The following is a 20,320-nucleotide window of genomic DNA, read 5'->3' as shown; positions in this document are numbered from 1 at the left end:
GAAAACTGCCAGTGAGGGGGAGCTCACCACCTCCCTAGGCAGCTGATTCCACTTTTGAACTACTCTGACCATGAAAAAGTTTTTCCTAATATCCAGCCGGTACCTTTGTGCATGTAGTTTTAGCCCATTGCTTCGCATCCTACCCTCTACTGCCAACTGGAACAGCTCCCTGCCCTCCTCCAAATGACAGCCTTTCAAATATTTAAAGAGAGCAATCATGTCCCCCCCCCCTCAACCTCCTCTTCTCCAAACTAAACATTCCCAAGGCCCTCAGCCTTTCCTCGTAGGGCTCAGTCTCCAGACCCCTGATCATCCTCGTCACTCTCCCCCTTCCTGCTCTCCCTCTCATGATCTGCCTAGTTTCACAGAATCAGCACTGCTGTCAGATGGCCATCTAACCTCTGCCTAAAAGCCTCCAAAGAAGGAGAGCCTACCACCTCCCGAGGAACCCTGTTCCACAGAGGGACCACTCTGACATTCACCTTGCCTCCAAGACAATTACCCAGCCTCTAGCTGAGCCCTTGACAGTGTGCTTCTCACCTCTCTCTGAATTTATTTTTAGGCAGGCTAGATGACAAAGTCAGCCCCCACAGGTCAATAGGCTGCTCCTCATAGGACCTGTCAGTGGGCTACGAGGCAGGAAAGGCTGTAATGTATATTGATCAGTAGTTTACTTCTCTCCTGTACGGAGTGTTATGGAAGTTATTCATACATGTGATGAGTCTAAAAGCATCGTCAGTTTATGGTCCAATCCTATGTGCTTCTGTATGACCATAAGTTTGGTCTGAAACAACATCCTTGCGGTTGCCACGAGGATGCTGCTGGCATGTTAAAGTCATTTTTAAAAGTCATCAGGACTTGTCATTTTTCAAAAAGTCATCAAGATTGGGCTGCAGCAAGTTGTTCTTGTCCCCCCCCCCCCCCCGCATCTCTGTGCCTTTAAAAGTGCCAAAATAGCTGCAGAGGAAAGGGTGCAGTCATTTTGGCACTTAATAAGGTATAGGTGGGGGGAAACAACAGTGTCTCCGCCCACTGCACTGTGGGCCCTCGTGGCATTTTTAAATAACTTTAAAATGGCACTGGCATCCTTGTGGGTCTCATCATGAGGATGCTGTCACATCTAATTTAACCCTCAGGAGGAGGACATGGTGTTCTCCACCCCCCGCCCCAAGAATGCTGCCAAGAGATCGATACCAACGTCAGCTGGTTCCTATGCTTGAGCTTTAGTTCTTATGTCTTGTTGTAGAGCAGCTGTTGTCTCATTAGCGCCAGATGCTACAGCGATGAGGGATAATTAGCCCTTTTCAGAGGTTCCATCCATACGTCAGAATTCCAGCAACTACACATAGAACATCCTGATATTTGTAGTTACCATGTTGTGTGAACAGGGAAATGTGAACATTTTTCATGGGCAAAATGGTAGGAAATGGGTAAGCTTTGGTAAGAGCTCTGGAAAATCCAGTGGTCAGTTTGGCTGTACTGATGCTGAAAACAAAATATACACCCCAGTATATTGGGTGAGTCGCAGGTCATGCATGCTCCCAATATTTGCGGTTGCTGGTCTCTCACTCTGCATGCACATAATGGCTGATAAGTGCTTGGTTAAAATAAGTAGGTGTGGCCAGAATTGCAGTTTAATAGTGGCAGGGAACAATTGACAACTAGCTGAGCACCATCTGGCTATGAGGGTCATCTGGTTCATGGGGGAAGATTAGCTCAGTGGTGGAACGTGTGCTTGGTATATTGGAAGATCCCAGGCTCAATCCATAGCATCTCCAGTTTTGGGGGATCAGGTATTAAGTGATGTGAAAGATCTCTACGTAAGATTCCTACTAGATGTGATGGTGCCATTTTAGGGGAGGCTCAGTGGCTCAGTGGTAGAGCCTCTGCTTTGCATGCAGAAGGTCCCAGGTTCAACCCCTCATATCTCCAGATAAAAGGCCCAGGTAATAGGTGATATGTAAGATCTCTCCCTCAGACTCTGGAGAGCCACTGCTGGTCAGAGTAGACAATATTGATCTTGATGGACTGATGGTCTGATTCAATATAAGGCGTGTATGTTCATGCTTTGTATGCAGAAGGTCCCAAGTCGAAGCCATGGCAGTCTAGCTAATGTCATATAGTTATAATGAACAGAAGAGTAGCTGATGATCATATATGAGTGGATCTTGCATCTGAGTTGGCCGTCAGCAACCAGAGCTCAACATTCACGCGGACCATATGTACTGTAGGTGCAACCTTAGTTCATGAATGGCAATTCCAACCTCATTTGCTATGCTGCAGTGTAGCTGCCCTTTTATTTTTAAAAGCCTCTGCGAAATACTGAGAGAGACCTTGGTATGTTATTATGAAAAGGTTATTTTCGGTAAAATCTTGCTAATTACATTTTCCTAGTCCAACATAACTTTAATCTTCTGCTTCTGTTCAGAAGATGCCCCCAAAAGGTTGCACAGGTCTCATCACCACATTTTGTAACACAATGCATAAAAGCAAGCTGGAATGCGAACAAGGCAATGATTTTCAGTGCTGCTTCTGGCTTTACTATGGAACTCATATGTACACATTTACACTGATCATCAGTATATGCACATAAGAACATAAGAAGAGCCCAGATGGATCAGACCAGGGCTCCATCCAGCACCCCGTTTTCACATTGTGGGCAACCAGTCATCCTGGATGGCGAATAAACAGAGCAATAGGCCAAGACCTCTCATTAAAGTTGCCTCCTAGCATTGAGTTTCAGAGGTTCACGGCCTGTTAATGTGGAAGTTTCCTTTTGTCAAAATTGGGGTTGTCAAACAGGACTGACAAATAGCAGAGGGACTTTCTGACAATGGGGGCCCTCACTGGTGATGTAATGAAATCTCTGATGATGTGCTGACATAACTCCCTGTATTTGTGAGGGAGCTAGTTAAGATTCTTAAAGATAAAGAAGTCTCTCTGGGGACCAAGATCAAGATAATCCAAACAATGGTATTCCCCATTGCCATGTATGGCTGTGAAAGTTGGACAGCGAAGAAAGCTGACAGGAAGAAAATTGATTCATTTAAAATGTGGTGCTGGAGGAGAGTTCTGCAGATACCATGGACAGTAAAAAAGACAAATAAGTGGGTTCCTAGATCAAATCACAGAATCACAGAATTGGAAGGGGCCATACAGACCTTCTAGTCCAACCCCCTGTCCAGTGCAGGATGAGCCTAAAGCATCCCTGACAAATATTCATCCAGCCTCTTCTTGAAAACTGCCAGTGAAGGGGAACTCACCACTAGAGATGGGCACGAACAGCAATACAAACTTTAAAAAGCCATGGACAGCCCAATCAGCTGTTCACGAACAAGCTGTTCCTGAGGCCCCATTCTAAACAAACAGGTGGTCGTTGCAAGGCTTATTCGTTGCTGTTTATCAAGCCAAACAATCTGGCACCTGCAATCAATTCCCTTGGTAACCAAACAGGGACTGCCTGAACTCTCTGAACTCCTGCTGTTGTCCTGGAAACCCCGATCTAAGCCCAATTTAGCTTGATAGGCATGTCTTCCTTTCAAGTGTGGAGCTCCAAATTTGTTACAAGGAAGCAAAGAGCAGGGGGGAGGGGGGCTCCCAGCTCTGATTTTGCAGACAGTGAGGGAGAGACAGTTGCTGTTGGCATTTTGAGAGAGAGACAGGGAGAGTGCATTGGAGCTTGAATTTTCTTTGTGTGTGGTTGGATAGGGATCTACCCCTTCAGGTTCCAGGGCTGCTGCCAGGCTCTGGGGCCAAGCTATTATTTATTATTGGTACATTCCCTGCTGTTTGCTCAGGTCAGGTTTCTGGGAGTGGTGTGATAGGGATCTACCCCATCAGGTCCCAGGGCTGCTGCCAGGCTCTGGGGCCAAGCTATTATTTATGATTGGTACATTCCCTGCTGTTTGCTCAGGTCAGGTTTCTGGGAGTGGTGTGGTAGGGATCTTGATGGCTGGAGGAGAGCCTGCTGGCCCTCATGAACAATGAACATGTTCGTGAACAGGTCATGTTCATCAATGTTCATTGTTCGTGGATGGCAATGAACAATGAACATCATGTTCAGGTTTTTTTCTGTTCATGCCCATGTCTACTACCCCCCCCCCCGGGCAGCTGATTCCACCTTTGAAGTACTCTGACCATGAAAAAGTTTTTCCTAATATCCAGCCGGTACCTTTCTGCATGTAATTTAAGCCCGTTGCTTTGAGTTCTATCCTCTGCTGCCAACTGGAACAGCTCCTTGCCCTCCTCCAAATGACAGCCTTTCAAATATTTAAAGAAAGCAATCATGTCCCCCCTCAATCTCCTCTTCTCCAAACTAAACATTCCCAAGGCCCTCAGCCTTTCCTCATAGGGCTCAGTCTCATTTTAGCCTGAATTCTCCCTAGAAGCTAAAATGACAAGACTAAGGCTATCATACTTTGGTCACATCGTGAGAAGATGTTCTATATGCTCGGAAAAGTGGAAGGCAGTAGGAAAAGTGGAAGACCCAAAACGAGATGCCTTGACTCAATAAAAGAAGCCACGTCCTCCAGTTTGCAAGATCTGAGCAAGTCTGTTAATAATAGGATGTTTTGGAGGTCTTTCATTCATAGGATCACCATACATCAGAGGTGACTTGATGGGACATAACACACATATACCTGGAAGTGATGTTGGCACATAGCAGGGGATGCTGGGGAATTTCTGGAATTTGGGCAAAACTCTGTGGTTTCCTTGGATACACAGGAAGTGATGTCAGCATCCCCCCCATTTGCCATCCTTTCCCCCTCCACCAGCCATCTGAGTGGTAGCAGAAAACTCTGGCAAACTGCCAGGGATTCTCTGTGATTATGTGGGGAGGCGGGATGGATGGCAGCTCTAGTCACCATGGCTAGTAGCCATAGATGGGCCACCTTGAATCAATTGAATTCCTTTTAAATTTGTGTATGCTAGTAGCAATGACCACATCCACAGGCAGTGATTCCCACAATTAAAATAGTTATGCAGTATAGAAGTATTTCCTTTGTCCTTTCTGAATCTGTCCTATTTGTAACAGTTCTTTGATGTATCCATTAAGATTGCTACATATGGTTAAGTAAATTCACATATCAGAATGTGCAAAACTCTACTGAACATTCCACCAAGCGATAAGATCCCAAGCATGCTGATTCTCCACACTTTTAGAATATCCTACAGCTATCAATAAACATCATCAATAATGTAAATAGCTGTAGGTTTGCGCTTCTTATTTTCTTACTGTGCCACAGCAGCAAGAATTGCAGTAGAAGAATCAATGCATGTGTGGAGAGTTACCTACAATATACCTTTTCCAGAGGTCAGCACTTTTCATAGATTTGGTCATTAGCCGTAGAAACTGCCTTTTTCAATATTGTTTAAATTATTGTCAATTAACTTGGGTGGTTTGGCGGCCATGCTAAAACTGACAGGCTTCTATCACCCTAGAGTTGCAATTAGGAGCATAGCATGAGAACTATCGATTAGTCACTTATAGATGAAGTTAAGTTGATTGGCGAGTGAATTACATTTGGAACGATTTATGTTTTTTTGCCTGGGGTGCCCATAAGCATCTGTGTTCAGATTAGTCGTTTTTTATTGGCTTAGTAGAATAAAGAGAAGCAGAGCAAATGAGCTATCTGTGGCCATCAGACCAAGTGAGAACATCTTATTCAAGTCATTCTCAGCTGAAAATTCTGAGCTATAATCCTATTTCTCACTCCCAACTTTTTCAAATAAGAAGGGCAGCCATTTTGAGGTTTGTTTACTTTTGTGGCGAGTGAAAGTAGTTCAGACCCCTGGTGTTTTTGTATTATTTGCTTATTACTATAATATACCAGATGCTAATTTGTTTCCAAGCTGAATTCAAAGTGCTGGAAACAATAAATAGTTTGGTCCAAGAATAACTACGGAATCATCTCCACCAATATCAACCTGTGCAGGTCTTGAAGTCTAGGCACACCAGTTTCCTGAAGGAACTGGTTTTAACAACAACAACAACAACAGCAACAATTTTGATTTATATAATGCTCTTCAGGACAACTTAACACCCAATCAGAGTGGTTTACAAAGTATGTTATTATTATCCCCACAACAATTATCCTGTGAGGTGGGTGGGGCTGAGAGAACTGTGACTGACTCAAGGTCACTCAGCTGGTTTCAAGCGGAGGAGTGGGGAATCAAACCCATTTCCCCAGATTAGAGTCCTATTGCTCTTAACCACTACACCAAACTGGCTTAATGGAAGTTTAATTTGGCTGGGATCTGTCAGAGACCTCTTTTAGCCATAGTCTCCAGATTTTGGAATTCTCTCCTCCAGAATGCAAAATTGGTGCCTCCTCTACTGGTCTTTTAGGCTAAATTTTTTTGGAAGTCCTTTGAGGTGAATAAAAAGGTGACATCACAGTTGCTTCCTTTTGTTTTAGATTGTTTGGTTGATTTTTATGGAATGTTTAATGGAAACATTATTGTAAAGAGCCTTGAGCACTTTATGTGTAAAGGCAGTTGAGAAATATCCTAAATAAATGCATATTTTCAAATATGCAGGATAGGCAGCTGCACATGTAGGCAGTGTTTGTTCCCCAAACAGCATCAGTGCCTTGACACAGGCATCTCTAACTCTGTTGAGTCTCAAGGTGCTTCTAAATTTTGATAAAAAATAGGGGCACCACCACAAAATGGCTCCCACGGGAGGTGGGCTCAACCACAAAATAGCTGCTTTGGGGGGACAATCAGAAAATGTTTGCAAATTTCAAGCCAAGCATCTTTCTATGACAGTTGATATCTCTTTCCAAACAGGCAATCCTTGCAGATAATGCTTCCTGAGGTTTTCTGAATGAAATCCTGCTCCACTATGGTGGAGGAAAGTCAAGATTTGCTCTTTGGTTCAGGTGAAAGGTGATTTCAGGATAAAGCAAGTGGGCTTCCATGTCTGAGGCCAACGTGGCATCAATGCAGTCTCACCCCTCCAGTGTCCTCTTTGCCACCCATAAGCAAAATTCAAACTTACTTTGACATGCTCGTTCCGTTCAAGATTGTTTCTCTTTTTTCTCCAGCCCTCCTCCTTTCCCCAAACATTTGGGCAGCTTTCACTTTGACTGGTAAATGTAATTCTTCCTAGCTGCTCTTCAATTCCCATGAATCCACATTCATTGTTAGGGGTCAATTTATGAAGCAGGAGAGGGTACGGCAGATAACAACACATCGCATCACAGTACAGTTCAGGATAGTCATGCTTGTTAAAAATTTTCTTATTTAATAATAATTTTGCTCTGGCTCTCTGGATCTTTCCTGGTCAATTAGAAAGCAAGTTCTATCAGCCCACAGTCTGTACCACATCAATTGCATTAAGCAGATGCCCTTGGAAATGGTGACACATCTGCTTAATTAAACCCCAGGAAGTGATTTAAAACCAAGTGCCTCCTTCTGTAATATACCTGCAAACACTGCATGAGGCTTACATGAGAGGGATCTGGACAAATAAATAGCTAACTCCATAGCACTAAATTCTGTGTTGGCTCCTACAGAGAGGTCTCGAAACTGATCAGAGGCAAAGGCAAAGTATAAAGTTTCACTCCAAAGTTGGGCTAGCAACAGTGTCAATAGGTACCAGGGAAATGTCAAGGGATGCTATCAAATGTCTTATCTTTGATGTTCGCCTTGAAAAACACCCATGGTGTTTTTGCTTCTCCCTTGGGCAAATTGAAGCTACATTATTTGTCACTTGTTCCCTCCCACCAAATTCCCCCATAAAAGGGATGTGATTTGACAATTTTTGCATCAACTGTGTATAAATAGTGTAACTCCCCCCAGCGTATAAGATATCAATAGCATATAAATAGCAAAAAGCGAAATAAACAAATTGGAAATTCCAGCAGCAGCAAAAAATAGGTAGCATAAAATGGCTCATAATGAAAACATGAAAAAAGCAGTGAAAAGGGCATCCCTACTCATTTCATTGGCTCACATAATCTCTTCTTCAACTCCAGTAACAGATATGAAAGTTCATTCTATATTCTACCAAGGGGTTGAATCAGCTGTAGATTTTGGCTCATGGCTGATTCACCCCTTCCACTGCAACCCCCCAATTCATTCCTCATGCCATTACTAGTGTACACCCATACCCCATGAGTTGTATTAGGGCTAAAGCAGGATGGGGAAGGCAGGGGCGGCACTAGGGTTTGCCCCGCTCGCGGCTGGCCGGCCAAGCGCCCCCCCCCCCCGCGTGCACGAGCATGCGCGCACCTGCCTGCGTGATGACGTCATGCGTGACGTCATCATGGGAGCGCATGCGCCGCCGCCGGCCCGATCGCTGCGGCAGGCGGCCTCCGAGCTCTCCCGCTCGGTTGCCTCCGCCGCAGCAGAAGCCCGGCTGGGGGCTTGTGCTGGCGGCGGCAGCGGCGCAGGGTGGGAGGAATAGGAGGCTTCTGCTTTGGGGGGCGCGCTCTCGCCCCCTGCGCCTCTTCCAGCGCTCCCTCCGGCACCCCGCGCCTGCGGCCACCGCCTACCTGGCCTCAATAGGCGCGCCGCCCCTGGGGGAAGGTGAGGAAGTTCACTCCCACTGACGGAAATCACTGACAGAAGGTCTATGGAAATCATCCCTGGGTCAAACTGGTTATTTGCAACAATATTCTGAGTATTTAGAATTCCCCTGAAGTTGGAACTCATGGCATCTTGCTTGACTATATTTAAAAGGCTGCCTAAGGGCTAATTTGCCCTGACCCAGATAGCCCAGGTGAGATCTCAGAAGCTAAGCAGGGTCAGCCTTGGTTAGTAATTGGATGGGAGACCTCCAACAAAAACCAGGGTTACAGAGGCAGGCAAATGACCGCTGTTAGTCTCTTGCCATGAAAACCCTGACACCCTACTCATGTTGTTTCTGGGTGAATTTACAGCACTAAACATGCATTTTTTGATGAAACATTCTTCAAGAACCAATCTTGAAAAATGTAGAAAAAACAGTAACTTGTGGTATGTCCATTGCTACATTTAAATTTACATGTGTGTGTGTGTGTATTTAAAAACTGCACTGGGACACAGTATGTTTCCCAATTCCCCTTTCATATCCTACACTTGGCAGGGCAAAAGTTAGCAGGGCAAAAACTGAGGATATCATAACATGGGTGTTTGCATACATTATAGGTGAGAAGGAGAAAACTTGACTCAGAGGTGCTTTTTTCAGTGGTTGTTATGTATAAGTTGCATTCTGTACTCTTGACAGAGGCCCTGGGTCTTCAAGGATTGTACTTTTCCTATTATGAAACCCTTGTAGGCAGAGGCTTCACTGTGAAAACAGTACTAAAGTTATAATCCTTCCTTCCTTCCTTCCTTCCTCCCTCCCTCCCTCCCTCCCTCCCTGTCCCATATTCTTGGGGAAGAAACATTCAATTTAAATACGTATGTTACAACCAATTAAAGGATTGACAGACCCGGCTGACTTTTTATTAGGCTACCTCAAAGAACTGGGCACACTCCAATTATTGAACTAATGGCTATCTCGTTATCCATGGCCAAATTGTTATTTAGCCAAATAGCTTAAAATGGAGATGTGATTACTTGCCTGTGATTGTGGATAGGTTGAACAAACTGTGTGAAAGGGATGAAATTGAGAAGTTAACTATCCTAATCTGAATTAGGGAAGCCACTGAGAATATAGAAAATGGTCTTTCTGAGAAGCACTGAAATAGTTATTATAATGAGTACTTTGTCTCATTTCATGTAATTGGGATTGTGTGGTTTATAACTTCTGGAGATTCGATTATGCAAAAGGAATTTCAGATTATGTCCCATTGTGCTTTTAATTTTTTTCCCTGTAAATAAATTTTAAAGTTAACTTCTCATTACTCTGCTAGTTTACTGTGACTTTTCCAAAAGATTATATTGAGTGACTTGCAGACAGGAGTTCCTTAGCTGTGGCTGTTTATAGACAATATGTGACACTCTACAGAACACTACTGAAGGGAAAAGGGGAGGTGATACCTTTACCCGCAGGCATTGGAAGGACTTAAAAGGGCTGTCTGGGCAATATCTGGAGTACTGTGCATATATATAGCAGCTGAGTGGCTAATGCAACCCAACGTGAGTGCCAGGTGAGCCAGTTTGGTGTAGTAGTTAAGACAGGCAGGACTCTAATCTGGACAACCAATAGGGAGGTGGTGAGCTCCCCCTCACTGGCAGTTTTCAAGAAGAGGCTGGATGAATACTTGTCAGAGATGCTTTAGGCTGATCCTGCACTGGGCAGGGGGTTGGACTAGATGGTCTGTATGGCCCCTTCCAACTCTATGATTCTATGATTCTATGATTCTACTCCACTTGAAGCCAGCTGGGTGACTTTGGGTCAGTCACAGCTTCTAGGAGCTCTCTCAGCCCCACCCACCTCACAGGGTGATTGTCATGCGGATAATAATAGCATACTTTGTAAACCACTCTGAGTGGGTGTTAAGTTGTCCTGAAGGATGGTACATAAATCAACCATTGTTGTTGTTATTATTATAGATCAAGATGGGTAGCCGTGTTACTCTGTCTATAACTGTAGAAAAGAGCAAGAATCCAGTAGCACATAAGACTAACAAAATTTGTGGTAGGGTATGTTTCATGAGCTACTACTCACTTCTTCAGATACAATTATTACTTTTATTACTAGTAACAAAGCCTGTTGTGGGGAAAAATACAGTGGGCTCTAGAAAGGGGAGGGTAGGCAGACATTGCGTCCTCCTCTGTGACTGAACCCAGCTGGGTGAAGGGGAGTGGTTATTGCAACCTGCTCTGCTCCCAATCCTGGGCAGGTGAAGGGAGGGCAGGCCTTTCCACCTGCTCCATGCATAATCCCGACCAGGTGAAGAGGGGTTGGACATTGCCTTCTGTTCTGTGCCTGATCCCAGCTGGGTGAAGGCAGGAGGCGGGCATTGCTACCTGCTCCACTTCTGATGGTGAAGGGGGGGGCAGGCATTGCTGCCTGCTCCACGTCTGATCCCAATGGGGTTAAGGGGGGTGGGAATTGCCACCTGCTCCGCACCTGATCCCAGCTGGGTAAAAGCGGCAGGCAGGCATTGCCACCTGCTCCACGCCTGATCCCAGCTGGGTGAATGCGGTGGTGGGCATTGCCACCTGCTCCGCTCCTGATCCCAGGTGGGTGAAGGGGGAATTGCCACTTGCTCTGCTCCTGACCCCAGCTGAGTAAAGGCAGGGAGTGGGCATTGCCACCTGCTCTGCTTCTAATCACAGCTGGGTGAAGGGGAGCAGGTATTGCCACCTGCTCTGCTCCAGACCCCAGCTGGATGAAGGTGTGGGTGGGCACTGCCACCTACTCCACTCCTAATCCCAGATGGGTGAAGGGGAGCAGGTATTGCCACCTTCTCTGCTCCAGACCCCAGCTGGGTGAAGGGCGGGTGGGCATTGCTACCTGCTCTGCTCCTGACCCCAGCTGAGTGAAGACAGGGGTGGATATTGCCACTTGCTCCGCTCCTGATCCCAGCTGGGTGAAGGCGGGGAGCAGGCATTGCGATCTGCTTCTCTCCTGATCCAAGGTGGGTGATGGCGGGGGGTGGGCATTGCCACCTACTTCACTCCTGATCCCAGCTGAGTGAAGGGGGAGTGGGTATTGCCACCTTCTCTGCTCCTAACCCCAGCTGGGTGAAGGCGGGGTGGGTGGGCATTGCCACCTGCTCCGTTCCTGATCCCAGCAACAAGGGGGGACTGCGGAGTAAATTGACAGAAAGTACAAAAACGAACTGCGAATATAAGTATATTCATTCTTAAAGTGACTGGGTTTCTATATGGGTTAAGCAAAGTCAAATGCATTTTCAGTAACTGGAGCTGGAGATAACTACTTCTAGAACACTCTTGAAAAAGATGGTTCAAAACAGAAGAATTGCTAGCTTCCTGTTGAGTGATTGTAGGAGGCTGTGAATTCTCTCCCCCCCTCGAGACTTGTGGGTCCGAGCGGATTCTCCCGTCTGGGAGATGGCATTGGTGCCAACCACTCCTGCCCAGGGGAATTACGTCTGCAAAAGAGCAAGCTACAGGACATTACATCAATCTACTTACCTGGACTCCAAGTCTCAGTGGCTACCTATAAAGAAGAAACAATTTTGTGGACTTTATTGTTCTTGGGATTCTCGGATAGGAACATACATCATCATAAGACTTAGGATTTCTGTATGTAAATATTCTTGTAACATTTGGAGGCACCCTGCATGTATTATTATTGCAATTGTAATTGACTGGAGATTAAATAGTTTGTCAGTACATTATATGCATGGTGCACTTTAAGAACAAATATACTTATATCCGCAGTTGTTTTTTGTACTTTCCATTCCTGATCCCAGCTGGGTGAAGGCCAGGGACAGGCATTGCCACCTGTTCTGTGCCTGATCCTGGCCAGAGCTTCCCTCCATGGTGCACTCTCACAGAGACGGGCTGCCTCTTCTGGGCTTCCCTCTACAACAGCACTCTCTGCAGTAGCACCAGGGTAGGAAGTGATTGCCTGAAACAGGGTTAACCTTTTATATGGTAGGATTACTATGACATCATTTGTTGGTGCCTGGCTTCTTCTAACTATTCAGAAGCATGTACCTGCAAGGCACTGCTGCTGTGAACCCGAGGAGCTCCTTCATGCCATCCGCATGCTTGCTAGTAAGAATTCTGCTTCCTCCTCCCTCTGTTGAGCCTCTTGGGTCGGGGGGGGGGGGGGCGCTGGGATAGTTCCTGCAGCCTATCTCATGAGCTATGTTGCATAGCTGTGGGTTAGCCGCTGAAACCTCTCGTCTCCGCATTAAGCACCTCCTTTTAGGCATGTATCAAACTGCAAAATCATGTACTCACCCATAGGAAACACCTGAGATTTCTCTTCTGCCTTTTTTGTATTAGGAGCTCTTCACTACGGCTCATACATGAATAGCATTAAACATCCAGCATTCTTCTCTGTGTCCTTGCAGATAAAGTTTGGAGAAGCAGAAGATCAAGACTCTGAAGAATTTTTTGGTTGGATTTCGACATTTATCAGTGAATTCAGGAAGGTCTTGCTGGAGATTATGTCATGAGGGTGGGAATGGAATCATGAACGGTGAACCTTTTTGCCATGATTGACAGTTGAGTGATGGTTGTTGTGTTAGTTGTGGAGCACACACCCTCCAGAAGCCAACTTGACAAACAGGTCCCCACAAGCCTGCCCTGATTTGACATTTGCTAATAAATAACCACTCTGATTCCCTTGTCCATCTTTCTCAGAACAAGTCTTTTGGTTTCAGGTGGATATCATGAAAATGAGACATTGCTAGAAATTTGGAAACTGAATGGCAAAACATTCAGGCCCTGGATGGAGGCCATGTGTAGGTGCTCAGGGAAGCAAAACATGAGGGCAATGCCTGGAGGAATCCATGTGATTGGGAGGCCAAACTATAGCTGCTTTTCGGCAGGGGCACAGTTAAGTAATTGTAGACTCTGGACAATGGAATGGGGAGGGGGCTTTTGATGTTAATGTATACTTCATTCAGCCTGCTTTTGAGGCCCCCTCTAACTGAGGGCCAAGCTACACATGACGAATGACACTTGAACGGCAAGTGGATTGAGTGGAGGGCAAGTGAACAGGGAGAAATACACTTGCCATTCAAGTGTCATTCGTCATGTGTAGCTTGGCCCTGAGCCTGTGAAATCTGGACTTCAACCCTTAAATCCCTCCTGGGGACCACCATTGTTTTTAGGTCCAGATTAACCACCTGCCATTCCAGTAATGAAACTCCAGTGACGTGTAGTTTCACTGGGAGTGAACATATCTAAGAGATAGTTCACTCAAGACGTAGCAGTTGCTGGGTTGGACCCAATGATCCATCTGTGGAAAATCCTGATGCTTATAGATCTTTCCCAGCCTCCACTTTAGTAATAATATAATAATAACAACAACATTTGATTTATATAACGCCCTTCAGGACAACTTAATGGCCTCTCAGTGCAGTTTACAAAGTATGCTATTATTATCCTCACAACAAAACACCCTGTGAGGTGGGTTGGGCTGAGAGAGCTCCTAGAAGCTGTGACTGACCCAAGGTCAACCAGCTGATTTTAAGTGGAGGAGTGGGGAATCACACCTGGTTCTACAGATTAGAGTCCTGCACTTGTAACCACTACACCAAAGTGGCTCTCCTTTCTGACTTTGTAAAAGTTCTTTCTTGAGGTCTTGGGGACCATTGAGGACTAACTGCTATGGGGGTCTGGAGTAGGGAGAGGGTTGCCAATTGAACACAGTCAAAATAGTGAAACGTGTTATTATATCACCTATTTTATAAGGACATTTGTTCTGTATTTTATCTAAAGTCCCTGGCAGATCCAACAAATTTTATATATCCCACCTCATCATAAATTCTTCTAATGGAACCATTTCCAAAGTGGCTAAATTCTGTACTTTGGCTTGCTTAACATGAAAGCAGGGGCTCAAAACCTTTTATTAATTAGCATGTTTTACCAAAATTAGAGTATAATGAGACTATAAAATGTTGTCTGGATATAGACTTTGTATTTGTGCGTAGACTGTGTTGATAGATTGATGTTGACTGATTTTTAATTCGAATAAATGGAAATAGAACTGTAAAAAAATGTGGGTCAGGGTTGCTGCAGAGGGGAAGGGGAAGGGGATGAAATCCATCAGCTGAGCTGAACTGAAAGAAGAGAGAAAAGTAGGCGATTTTACCACTTTTCCTCCTCCCTAGGGCAGCCCTAACAACCTGTATGGATATTACTACTTGCAGGTTCCACAACCATGAGAATCACCTTTCCCAAGGTTGGTAAAAAACTGCTGGGTGGGGGCAGGAGAAACCCACACAATCTCTGTGTCTTCAGATTGCTAGATCCAACCAGTGTCTGACAGCCGAGATGCAAGAGCTGCCAAACTGGATATTTTTAAAAAAATGTGTGACAGAATTTTATACATTTAATCTTAATGTCTTTCATTCACAAAATTTAGAAAATTTTGAATTCAATTATCTTCAAATTCTGACATCAGATTTCAACTTCAAAATCTGATTTATCCAATATTGTTTCAGCAATAAAGTTATTTGATTTATAGCATCCTCAAGATGTTTGTTCTTGCAAATGTGTTTTTTAAAAAATCACAAACATCATCATTCCTCTTCCTCCTCCTCCTCCTCCTCCATCATCATCATCATCATCATCATCATCATCATCCATCATCATCATCATCATCATCATCATGTCTTTATTGTCTCAGCAAATAAGCCATAGCGACAACATGATTCCATCAAAATAAGATTTTTCATAAAAGAAATTAAAAAACCCATAGTAATCATTAAGAGCATCTCAAGATAAAACAAAAAAAAATCTACCAAGGTTACTAGTCTAGGATAATTTCAGAGGGGAGGGATCTCATCAAGATCTAAAATTCACTTCATTATATTTTTTTTAATTCTAAACCCTTTGAACTTCTTAGAAAAATCAATGTGATTCTCTCTCTTATTCCTCATTCTTTTTTGGAGCAATTTGGCTAAATAATATATCAGGTGTATTACAATGATCTGCAGACTAAAGTGGAAACATTTCGGGGGGAAAAATCATGTTCAGCTAATAAAGACAGATAATGAAGGAACAATAACCAAAAAAGAGAAAAGACTCCTCACTTGTTATGTGTGATCAAATAATAGGATGCCTTTTGTATAGATCAAGCCAAGTTTTGGATCATTTGCTGCTGGAGTGTTCTGAAATATCAGTTGTCTTGATAGGAAGGGCAGAATGTCAGGAAGAGAAGAAAAAAGGGAAAAGCAATTAGTTTAATAGAAACTAAATAATGCATTTCACAGCTAACTAGCTTTACCTGTCTAAGAAATTGTACTTTCCAGATGTACTGCTGGCTTGGGTGTTAGCTTTAATAATTGTACAATTAACTGAAGGACAACATATTGGCAGTGAGAAGTGAGGAGGAGACCTACAAATGTAAGAGAGATTATTTTTTTGTTGTTCTGACCTTGAAAGAAGAAAATGGTGTTACTGTAGTCCTTGGAACTGAAGAAAGATAACAGAGATACAAAGCTCTCTCTCTCTCTCTCTCTCATTCTCTTTTCTTTGTAAAATAATTTTTATTATTAAATGATATGAAATATAACAAAAAGCATGCATTGCAAATTACAAAAAAAGAATATAAATGGATAAAGGAAAAAAGAAATATAGAGCTAAAAAACCCAGAAAAAAACTAAAAAAGAAAGATTATTTCACAATCCTAATTCTATAGCCTTCAAAATTCAGTCTATACAAATCTTCTAAATAAAAATGTCAATTAATTAAGGTCTCATTATTGCTCCATTTATGTTAAATTATACAACTTCTGCTGTATTCTTCTAAACTTCTTCCACAGCTTATTTTAATTAATATAATACTTTCCCCATCTTTCTTGAAATTCTGATATGGGTCTTTTATTAATATAGTTTGTTAGTTTGGCCATTGTAGCATAACCCACTAGTTTATCTTCCCATTCTTCTCATCTAGGACAACAATCAGCTTTCCATTTGGCTGCAAGTAACAATCTGGCTGCCATTATCATGTAATAACTTCTTTCAATTTTTTGGAAAGTTTTGGGCAGAATACCCAATAACATATTCTTTGAATCTAGAGCAAATTTTATTTTCAAAATATTTTGCATTATGTCATGTATTTCTTTCCAATATTTTTAATGGCTTTCTCTATTTGTCTTCCTGCTCACGTATGACCTCTCCAGTTTTCTCAGCTGCTTAACACGGGAATTGGTCACATGTGCATAAAACCTATTCCATGTAAGTCTGGGTTATGTTGGGTTGGAGCCTACTTATTCTTCCACCTGCTTTTTCCTTATCCCTTTCCTCATTTCAGCCTCTATCCCAGATAGCTTTTAACAACAACAGCAACAACAACAACAAACAACAACAACATTTGATTTATATACTGCCCTTCAGAACAATTTAACGCCCACTCAGAGCGGTTAACAAAGTAAGTTGTTATTATCCCCACAACAAAACACCCCGTGAGGGGAGTGGGCTGAGAAGCTCCTAGAAGCTGTGACTGACCCAAGGTCACCCAGTTGGCTTCAAGTGGAGGAGCGGAGAATCAAACCCAGTTCTCCAGATTAGAGTCCCATGCTCTTAACCACTACACCAAACTGGCTCTCACTACCCCAAACTGGCTTTTGTTCAAGCAAGTCCCACAATCCCTTGCCCAATAGCATTTTTGGCAATCATACAGAACCCCTTCCTCCCTCTTTCACCAGCAGAAAAGCTAGTAGGATCCAACCCACTGTTAATGACCTGTAGCCTACTACATCTCTCAGCAAAGTATGACACTTTCTTCCAGCCTAAGGAACCATCCTCCAACTTCAGTGCCCATTCCTCCAGGCCAAAAGATACAAGCCAGTGTCTCAGATAAAATCCAAGACATGACTGTGACATCTGGGCTCATCCATGTGGGATTGTATGCACATTACATCCAATTAGAATGCTAATCCCTGTATTCAAAGACATGTGTGTGTGCATGCCTTTAAGTTGCAATCAAGTTATAAACAAGAGGTTTTCAAGGCAAGTGAGAAGCGGAGGTGGTTTGCCATTGCCTTCCTCTGCAGCACCTTTCTTGGTGGTCACCCATCTAAGTACTGATCCTGCTTAGCTTCTGAGATTTGAAGAGACTGGGCCATACCATGCTGCCTTCCCTCCTGTATTCAGAGGCATGAGCAGGTAAAGCAAGTTTGCAGGGAGAACATGCATGCCCCCACTCTTCCCCTACGTTTAGATATACCAGAAAATATCTCCCCAAATTTCTTGGTTGGAAATACTAGCTACTGGTAAGGGTGTAAAATGCCATGAAATCTGTCTTTTGGATTTTCAGAAGTTAGAACCACTGTCTCTAAATTCTTGTGCAAGCAGATGAGCCTCATTTTTAGGAATTGAAGCCTGGTACCTTGCCTTGAATATAGTATCTGAAATACTGAAATCCAAGAGGGCAAAAATAATGCTTTTAGTCCTCAGCAGTGGTGGGCAATTCAAGAACCATCATTTTATTTATTTATTTCACGCAAACCCCACCTTTCTCCCCAATGGGGACCCAAGGTGACTTACCTAAATTCTCCTGCCCTCCATTTTACCTTACAACAACCCTGTGAGGCAGGTTAGGCTGAGACTATGTGACTGGCCCAAGGTCGCCCAGCGAGCTTCCATGGGAGGGTGGGGATTTGATCTTGGGTTTCCCAGATCCTAGTCTGACATTCTTGTCATTGCACCACACTGGGTCTCAGAGTTTTAATACTGTATCGGAAAGTTGGCAAGGGCATGATTACCATATTCATTAAATACTGGGAAATCTACCCTTGTTAGTATGCACTACACTGAATGGTCAGTTGCATGCCTTGTTGTCATCGCGCCACTTTCATAACAAGATGCGCACAGATTGTAATCGTAGCAAATTAAACACTTACATCTAGTGCAACGGCAACAAGGCATACCATCCAGTGCAGTGCGTACTAGGGGTGTGCAAGGAAAAAACTTTCGGCTTTCTTGTTTCGGGATTACCCGAAACAAGATTCTCTACCGGCATTAGCCGAATGCCGAAACAAGAATCTCTTTCGGGATTCGGGATTCGGCATTATTTCGGCATTCTTTCGGGATTCTTTCGGGTTATTTTGCTGGGAAAATGCCTCCGTCTTTCAGGACGCCTGGAGGAGGCATTTTCCCACCAAATAAGCCCAAAATTGGTGGGGACCTTCCTCTAACCCTTCTCTAACACCCACCCAAGTTTCAGACAGATTGGACTTTGGGGGGCCATGTTATGGCCCCCCAAAGCAGGTCCCCCCATCCTCCCATAAAGGAGCATCTTCTTCATTATTTCCTATGGGGAAAAAATGAAGAAGCAGGCTTCCTTTGCCAGGGGTGGCATTTTGCATGCAAAATGCCCCCCAGCCCTCAGGGGCCCTTCTCCCACCCCTCCTCCCACCCCCCACCGAGGCTCAGCCTGCTCCCACTTGGGGGGGCCATTTCATGGCCTCCCCAAGTAGGTGCTCTAATCTCTACCACTGACAGCTGGGGGAGGCTTGTGTTGCCAGGGGTGGCATTTTGCATGCAAAATGCCCCCCAACCCTCTGGGGCCCTTCTCCCACCCCTCCTCCCACCCCCCCACCAAGGCTCAGCCTGCTCCCACTTGGGGGGGCCATTTCATGGCCTCCCCAAGTAGGTGCTCTCAGCCCCTAAAGTCCACCCTTCACAGCCCCACACAAACCCAATTCCCCCCCAGCTGCCACACACAGACCCAAATCCCCCCAGTAGCCCCTCACAGACCCAAATCAACCCCCACCTGCCCCACACCCACCATAACCCCAGGAACAGGCTGGCCTGCCCTCCCCTTTTGGGAACCCCTAAACTCTCTTTCCCAGGGCAGTTCTGCACAGACAAGGGGTGCCACAATGGTGGCAGTGCCAAATCGTCCCTGGGAAAGAGCACCTGCCCTGGCACACAGACAACCACCCCCCTGACCCCCCCACCACCCGCAGAGAAGGCTGGCCAGCCTGCCCCATTGTTCCCTATGCTGGGAACCAACCTCCCATCAAAGAAGGGAACACAGACACACAATCATTAAGTTTAAAAAACCTTTATTTTCTCATTTTCAAATTACAAGTGGTCAACAAATCACAACATATTACACTTATTGTCCCTCATAGCACAACACAACACAATTAACTACACATCAGAGAATCTTAAACACATTTTTTTTTTTGAAATGGACAAACAGTAAAGTTTTGAACATTACAACAGGTCACATAGTGAGCGGGCACAACAGGGCATGGAAACAGAAGATGATCATAATAACTACCAGCCTAATACAACTCTCCCTCCATAAAACGACTTAATGGGGGGGAACCACTGCAACAAAATCCCCCCCCCAACCCTCTGGGGCCCTTCTCCCACCCTTCCTCCCATCCCCCCACCAAGGCTCAGCCTGCTCCCACTTGGGGGGGCCATTTCATGGCCTCCCCAAGTAGGTGCTCTGCTCTCATCTCTACCACTGACAGCTGGGAGAGGCTTGTCTTGCCAGGGGTGGCATTTTGCATGCCAAATGCCACCCTCACCCTCAGGGGCCCTTCTCCCACCCTTCCCCCCACCCCCCACCACATGCATTCCTTGACAATCAAGAAATCTGGAGTTAAATATAATGTGCATGTAAGTCCCTCAAAGACAGAAGCAATATGACCCATTTGATTTCCACAACCTCAGACACAATTAGGGATCCGTTTCCCCTTGGTGGGGGATCCCCCACTCTCACCTATCACCCCGAAGGGGGAAAGTCAGTGAATGAGCCTTCAAGGTACGCT

The 20,320-nt window shown here is 44.6% G+C and overlaps 1 protein-coding gene across 3 annotated transcripts in view; it reads left to right on the top strand.

Moving 5' to 3' along the window:
* The window catches only part of LOC129331349 (uncharacterized), a 124,838-nt gene extending 109,658 nt beyond the window's left edge, over positions 1–15,180 (top strand). For all 3 annotated transcript variants that reach the window (XM_054981866.1, XM_054981864.1, XM_054981865.1), the window contains one exon: positions 12,930–15,180. In XM_054981866.1, coding sequence (XP_054837841.1) covers positions 12,930–13,034 — 105 coding nt within the window. In that variant the 3' untranslated portion in view covers positions 13,035–15,180. The remainder of the gene's footprint in view (positions 1–12,929) is intronic.
* Positions 15,181–20,320: the final 5,140 nt, after the last annotated feature.

The sequence above is a fragment of the Eublepharis macularius genome, chromosome 5, assembly GCF_028583425.1.
Source record: "Eublepharis macularius isolate TG4126 chromosome 5, MPM_Emac_v1.0, whole genome shotgun sequence".
In the NCBI taxonomy this organism is placed as follows: domain Eukaryota; kingdom Metazoa; phylum Chordata; class Lepidosauria; order Squamata; family Eublepharidae; genus Eublepharis; species Eublepharis macularius.
The sequence above is the reverse complement of the archived record's forward strand: the minus strand, read 5'-3'. Positions and strand labels throughout refer to the sequence as shown.